We start from the raw sequence: 7,053 nt of genomic DNA, 5'->3' as shown, positions 1-7,053 counted from the left end.
CACAGTGCAATGCTCCGGAAATCGACGCTAGCCTCGGACCATGGATGCACACCGCTGAATTAATGTGGTTAGTGTGGCCGCTTGCACTCGACTTTGTACAATCTGTTTTATAAAACCGGTTTATGTAAAATCAGAATTATCCCGTAGTGTAGACCTACCCTCTGAGTGCAACACACTCCCTTATAAATTAAAAACACTTTTTATATATTTAACACCATTATAACTGCTGGAAATAAAGTGGGGTTTGGGATAGATGCTGACAGCTCGCAACTCCCCCAATGTAATAACCTTGCAATCCCTTGAAGGGTCAGGGCTCCCAATTTGAGAACTCCTGTATTAGGGCTACACCCTACACAGCTGCTGACAATTTATGTAGCGGATTTGGTGTTGGGTCTGGAGCAGATGTCTATTCTTGTGGGAGAGGAAAAATATTTACCATCAGATTTGTAAGGTAGGGAGAGAAACTGAAGATGATAGAAACGTGCTTCCCAGAAAGAAAGTTAACTCAAGGTTCTTGTCCAGCAGAGATTCACTGCCTTAACAACTGTGGTGTTGGGTCTGAATAAACTTTCTTCCTCACAGCTGCAGATGAGAGAGAGATGGGTCAGTGAGCTAACTCTCCTCTAAAAGACAGGTATGTGAACCAGTCCAATGACAAACCAAGGACTTAACTTTTTTTAATAAATATACATCTCAGGTATCAAAATAATTATAAACAAAATATACAATATATACAACTGCTAAAATTTAGCAATCATGCCACATACATAGGGAAATACACTGTTTCCAATGCAGAGAGTTAACATTATTGCTACCTTTCCCATAAAAACCAAGAGGTCATTCTTTTGTTTCAATTCCTCTACAGTACAAAGAGCAGCTGAGGTCAGTCATTAGGAGCTATTACAATCAGCCCAACAGAAATCTATGCAATTTCTTCCAGCAGATAGGATACTCGTGTGAACCTGTCCAGCTACGTAGGGGGAAGCAACTCCACAGAAAAACTCACTAGTCATCTCTGATACATTCTTCTACCCAAAACGAATACTCAGGTGGATCCAGTAGTCTGTTGTCCTCACACTGTTCATACATTTTGACAACCAGTTAATCCATAACTGGCACAAATAAACATAGATTTCTACTGACGTTACACATCCAACTCCCATTAGTAAAAGTATGGGTCAGAACGTGAAACCTGCTGTTATAACGACATAGTCCATGGTGTGCAGTGTAGTATTTCTACATTTTTTTCACATTTTATCATTTTTTAAAAGAAAATAGTCAGCTTCCTATACATATATATATATATATAGTCATGTCCTTTAAGAGAAACCTCTTCTTCAAAACGCCAGCTGTCGTCCTCCAATAACACAGTCATCATACATTATCTAGAAGGAAAAAAAAAATTATTATATATACACACACACACACACACACAGGTTAATGCAGAGTTGTACAAGTAGAACTCAGAGTTCATCTTGGAGAATTTCAGGCCAAATTCTGCTTGCCTTGACTTCAACAACACCACTCCCAAGAGTTAAGGCAAGCAGGATCTGAAATGAACTCTTTAGAAGTATTCAATAATAAATGACAATATAGATTCTTGAGTAAAAAATTTGTAAGTCATGTGGAGAAATATATATTTTAGAAGGAAACAAACCAAAAAACTTTATGTCACAAATGCAGTAGATACACTAGCTATCTTCAAAAGAAAACTATGGAGAGAGAGGCACATACTGCGACACTAGTTTTAGCAACCTTCTTTCCCTTATATATTTGTATATGCCATTTGTGTACTTTTATATTGCATTTTTAATGCTCATTCAATAAAATCCTTATAACAAAAAATAGAGTGCTAGATTTCATGTTCCTTAAATGAACAAATTTCTCTTTGAAATCATGGGGGTTGGGAGAGGATTTGCTTGATTAACATGTGCAAAATAACTGGCCCAGAGTAAGAGGAAAGTTTGTCTAATTTACACTTTGATTTTGTAAATAAATGTTACAGATTAGCTCTGGGTGTCCAATGCCTAGGTCCTGTCCTATATTCCAAATGCCTGCTATTTAAATTTTTTAGTTTACTTTGCGTTTGTAGGTGAATTATATGTAATACAGTTAATAGGCCATCAAAGCATCAGGAAAAACACACAACCTAAGAGTTGTGTGCATGTTTCCCCGACAACTTTAATGGGAGCCATGTAGATGCACATAAGGGCAAAATTTAGCCCTTCCTTATAAAAGGGTGAAAATAACTACTTACTTCATCCTCTGTGAATTCTGATTCTGATTCACAGCTCTCCTCATCCTCACTTTCTGGTAGCATTTGTAGGTCAGCCATGGTTAAGTGCTTCAGCTGTTCCTGTATGCTGAAGCTGTCTCTTCCCCACGTGAGCTGGTATGGAGAATAGCCCTGGTAGGTCACTTTGTTCACATCAGCCCCATGTTTTACCAGAAGCGACACCAGTTCTGAATTCTGCAAGTCTACAGCTAAGTGGAGGGCAGTTCTGCCATTACAAGGCTCCTGGTTAATAAAAATAAAAGTTCATTTAATATCAGGATAGTTAAACTTGGCATTACCAAAACTGTACATTCCTACTCCAGCACCATTATGTTTGGATAAACAAAGAGCTTCAAATACACACCTGAGCATTGACATCTGCTCCCAAGTACAGCAAATATTCTACTATAGCCAGATACCCATGAATAGATGCCAAATGAAGACATGTGTGTCCTGTAAAACAAGAACATAGATAAAAATTAAGTACTTCTACTTTAATGCATTATCAGTCACTTTAATCTAAACACTCTAACGCACTATCATCATATATTCGGGTTGAAATATAATCACCATTATCCAAACTGAACGTAAATTGTCCTATGTGAACTTTATATTGTGCATGGATGATCAGATAAATTAAAAGGCATCTTTATTTCTTAGATACTATGTCTTTTTTTCCACCCAGTGTTAGACTGGAACTTGTTTTAACAAAAAAGAAACAGAAAAATGTAAAAATGTCTACAATTAAAAAAACCCAAACAAACAGCTAAACACTGCTAACTAAAAACCAGAGGATAAAGTTGAAGAGTGTGAGAGCCATAGTGAAGCACTGGCAGGTAGGAGGGCTGGAACTTATTCCTAGCTCCAGCCCTAACTGCAGTGTGATTTCAGGGAAGTCACTTTATTGCTAGGCCTCAACCTCCCCATCTGTAAAATGGGATTCAAAATGCTTATCCACCTTTATAAAGCTCTCTGAGATCTATGTGACAAAAGCACTAGATGCTAAGATTTATATTTATACATATACCATTGTAGTTGGCAGACCGTAGGACTGAATCTAGGTGGTGCTGCTGGCAGTACTGAGTGAGGACGCTGACAGCTCTGATAGAGCCCTGCTCACAGGCAATATGAAGTGGTGTATTTCCTCGGAAGTCTCTGATCTCTGGGTCACATCCGGCCTTGAGAAGAATCTCAACAATTTCAGCCTGATCTGTGATTACTGCCAGGTGAAGTGGCGTCTATAATAAAAAAAAGAAAAACAAAACTATTGTAAAGTACATTACAAACAGGAAATACGTTAGAGACAGCATTGGAGCACAGAGCCCTTCAGCCACTTGGTGATTCTAGCTCAACTTCTTAAAAATAACATAAGAATTTGCTTAATATTTCATGCTCACCAGGAACACTGTATTCAAGAATCAACAGAGTTCCCTTTTAGCCTGGGAGTGACTGATTTCAGGCTCTCTTGACAGCAGAGGGAGATACAAATAAAAAGTATATTTTATATGGCAAACAATGGATGAGTGGACCCCACCATAGTATATTTTAAAGCAATTGTGCTTTAAAATGCCATTGTCAAGGAGAATATTGGCTGTAGACAAACACAAGTTTGTCCCCGGCAATCTTATTGGGTTTTTCTTTTTTTTTTTTGGGGGGGGGGAAGAAGGGGTGTCATATACGAGTTGATTAAATATCTGTCAATTGTAAAAGTTTGTTTTAGAGAGTTACTGAAGTCACCAAGAGGGTTGGGGCTGCCTGGCTTGTTTGGGCTGGAAGGCAGATGGTTTAAAATACCTGGTTTAGGTTATTCTGAAAGTTCAGGAAGGCAGGATTGGCAGTAGCCTGGCGAATGACTTCCACACTCCAGGCCTTTTCTTCGTGAATAATTGCCAAGTGGAGAAATCTACAAGAGGGAACAGAAAAAACAACCGCTCAAAGTCGGTCCGAGAACAATGAGCTGGAGGGGGGGTGTCACATCAGGCCAGGGCCCCAGCAGCCAGCCCGGGCAATGCCCCGGCAGTCACGTGCACACGCAGCAGGCGGCTTTCGCAAGCCCGGGGTTTTCGGAGGCAGTTGCCTGGTGTTTTCCGCGGGGTTGTTATGAGCTGAGTGTTCCTGGCAGCGGGCCAGGGACTTTCCACCGCACCTTCCCCCTCCGCCCAGCCGGGCGCCGGCCCCGCCCCGCCCCGCGAGCAAACTCTGTACTTCCCCCTCCGGCCGGGCTGGCGCGCGGCCAGCCCCGGGCACCGACCTGTGCGGCACCAGCCCCGCGCGCCCGCCCGCCGGCGACGGTCTCAGCGCAGCCCCCTCGGCCACAGCGCCGTGCGTTCCCCTGGCGGCGCCCCCGTGCAGCCGGCGCGGGACACACACTTACGTGTCTCCGTCCTCAGTCACTTGCTGTTGCCAAGGCTCGGCCGGCTGGTGCGGCGCCCCCCGCTCCTCCGGGGGCTGGAGCCTGATGTCCGTCAGCTCCTTCACCAGCAGCTCGTACTCCTCCTCCTTCATGGAGTCCAGCCCGCTGTCGTGCCGGTCGTCCTGCAGCAAGCCGAGCTGCCGCTCCTTCTTCAGCGGCTCGGCGCGGTTCTCCATGGCGGAGTCCCCGCGGCCAGCCGGGCTGTAGCTGGGCTGGAACATGGCTCGGCCTCCGCGAGCACAGGACGCGCAGCGCTAAATCCCCCTCGGCTCCTTCACAAGCGACCCAAGTCCCAGGCTCGGCGGCGGCGGCAGGCGGCACCCGAGTGAGCGCGGCGGCGGGCGGCGGCGCTGGATATACGCCCTCTGCCGAGGGGATTTCTGCAAGGGGCGGAGCCGCGCCGCTGGGAATTTCCGAGCGCTAACCAGCCTGGGCCTGTCTGCGGCGTTGCACAAAGGCACAGGCGAGGCTCGCAGCGGAGGAATCCCCTGACTAGCCCGCCCCTCCGCCATTGCTGTAATGGGAAAGTACTTGGTACAGTGCAGCGCTGTGACTAAGCCCCTTCCCCCAGGTACTTCCCTGGGAGCCGGCGGTAGGGACCTCGCCGTCTTTTCCCCACCCTGGGCTTTCCCTTCCCCTGTTCTCGTGACCCCGGCCTCATACGTCCTCTCTCCGGGGCTAATACTACACCCCGGGCAGCTGGGGGCGCGCTATTACTCCCGCCACTAGGCTGCTCCCGCGCCAGTCCCTGTTCGCCTCGCCATGGGATGCGCCCAAGCCATCTTCCAACCCGCTTGCGTTCATGAAGATCCCGCGGGGGGGTTGTGTGTGCAGAGGGTAGGGTTGTCACAGTTCACATGGTGCTTACCTAAAAGCCCCTGGAGTTGCAGCTGGATGCTGTAGCGTCCTTATCGTGCAAGGCAGCTGCTGTATTTCACTCCAGTGCTGGGTGAGCCCCCTCTCTCTGATATGTCAGTTTGCTGTGGTGCAAGGCACTATTTAAATGTGAGACTTGGCGGTAAATGTCAATAGCAGCAACACTAAATCCATCTAAACCCGAGGTGAGTTTGGAATATGATAATCTTTTAAGTATTCAGAAGCCCTAATTTGCACAACTGTAGCTTGTAAACACTTCTTTAAGTGTAAAGCTACTAGGACTTCCTCCTAGTAAATATCGCATTAACTTCTCCTGGGCAGGATCAGGCACATACAGTGGAGTTCCCTTTGCAACCCAGTTGAGACAGTACCTTTCAAAGATTAATTCACTTTTTTTCTCTCTCAAAAATGTAAGTATTTAAATAATCAATTTTTCTCAGGAAAAGCAACTCATTTTGCCAATGGTATGCTGCTTATTGTTACCCATTATCTAGATATCCCTCTCTGATAATGTCTATTGAGTGCAATGACATCCACTGATAAAGATGAAATGAAAAATTGAAAGCACCTAGACTGATAAAAAATACCTCTAGGCTAACGTGGATTCAAAAAGCTACCCTGACTGGGATTCCTGCTGAATTTTGCTTTTTCTCCTCAGACACGGGGGATTTCCCCATGAAGAATTTTTTCCTGCAACCACGCTGAGTAATAATGTCTGAGAAATTTTCTTGTCTTCCTCCCCTGGGATGGAGCCACTGAGAAAAAAAAATTATGAGAAAATCCAAAGATAGAGGAAGAGGCAGAGGGGAAAGAGATGGTGCTCGTTGGGCAGATGGTCCAGTTTTTTCAGGCCAGCTGCAATATCACTGGACTTTCTTATAAAAAGTAACAATATTAATTGCTAGGCCTGGAAGAACAAAGTTGTGCCTTTTGGAAGGGTCCATAAAAGCTCCACAGCTGTTTCTTTCAAAATTTCAGGGTCATGGAATTTTCACGTGTTTCCCCTTTTTGATTAAATCATTGTCTTTAAAAGGGAAGTATAATTTAACAAATCCATCTCTTTCTCACTAACTGGAAGCCTGTCCTGTACAAACAGTAAAGATTTTTTTTCTTCCCTTGTTGCTATGCAATTGGAGGAATAAAACATAATAAGAATCCTGCAACCTGCAACCAGTGCTTTGCTGGAGCCAAACAGAAATTAAATTTCAAAACTTCCCATTCTAGTTAAAATGGGTGGGTTCTCCAATGCTTTCCATGCTTCCAACACTTGGAGTTGTCAGTAGTAAACTCCGAATTACTTTAAAAAAAATATTCTCCCGAAAGAAAGACCTTTTCTGATGTACCAGCATTTAGATTTGCTTATTTTAAGTTTTTATGTTAGTATAGTCAAAGTTAAAAAGTGTAAGTGGCAACAGAAGGATGGAAAGTGACACAAGGGTCAACCCACTTCCTGACCAATGGGAATGGAAGTGGCAGACTTTCACAGCCA

At 44.4% G+C, this 7,053-nt stretch overlaps 1 protein-coding gene across 1 annotated transcript; it reads right to left on the bottom strand.

The window, feature by feature from the left end:
• Nucleotides 1-663: 663 nt before the first annotated feature.
• On the bottom strand, nt 664-5,005 carry NFKBIA (NFKB inhibitor alpha). Its single transcript, XM_030559268.1, has 6 exons — nt 4,650-5,005; nt 4,070-4,178; nt 3,303-3,513; nt 2,640-2,728; nt 2,258-2,518; nt 664-1,385 (listed from the first exon to the last, which is right to left on the bottom strand). Exons 1-6 carry the CDS (start codon nt 4,907-4,909, stop codon nt 1,338-1,340), a joined length of 978 nt encoding a protein of 325 aa, XP_030415128.1. The 5' UTR covers nt 4,910-5,005; the 3' UTR covers nt 664-1,337.
• Between the last annotated feature and the right edge of the window lie 2,048 nt (nt 5,006-7,053).

Source organism: Gopherus evgoodei, chromosome 4, assembly GCF_007399415.2.
Source record: "Gopherus evgoodei ecotype Sinaloan lineage chromosome 4, rGopEvg1_v1.p, whole genome shotgun sequence".
Lineage (NCBI taxonomy): Eukaryota > Metazoa > Chordata > Testudines > Testudinidae > Gopherus > Gopherus evgoodei.
Note: the sequence above shows the minus strand (reverse complement) of the source record. Positions and strands in the feature narration are given on the sequence as shown.

Coding starts and splice junctions, on each gene's coding strand:
- NFKBIA (XM_030559268.1), bottom strand. CDS start 4,909: ATGTTCCAGCCCAGCTACAGCCCGGCTGGCCGCGGGGACTCCGCCATG. Junction 3,514..4,069: donor TTCAGAATAACCTAAACCAG/GTATTTTAAACC, acceptor TTTTTATTATAG/ACGCCACTTCACCTGGCAGT. Junction 1,386..2,257: donor CAGAATTCACAGAGGATGAA/GTAAGTAGTTAT, acceptor TTTTCCTTCTAG/ATAATGTATGATGACTGTGT.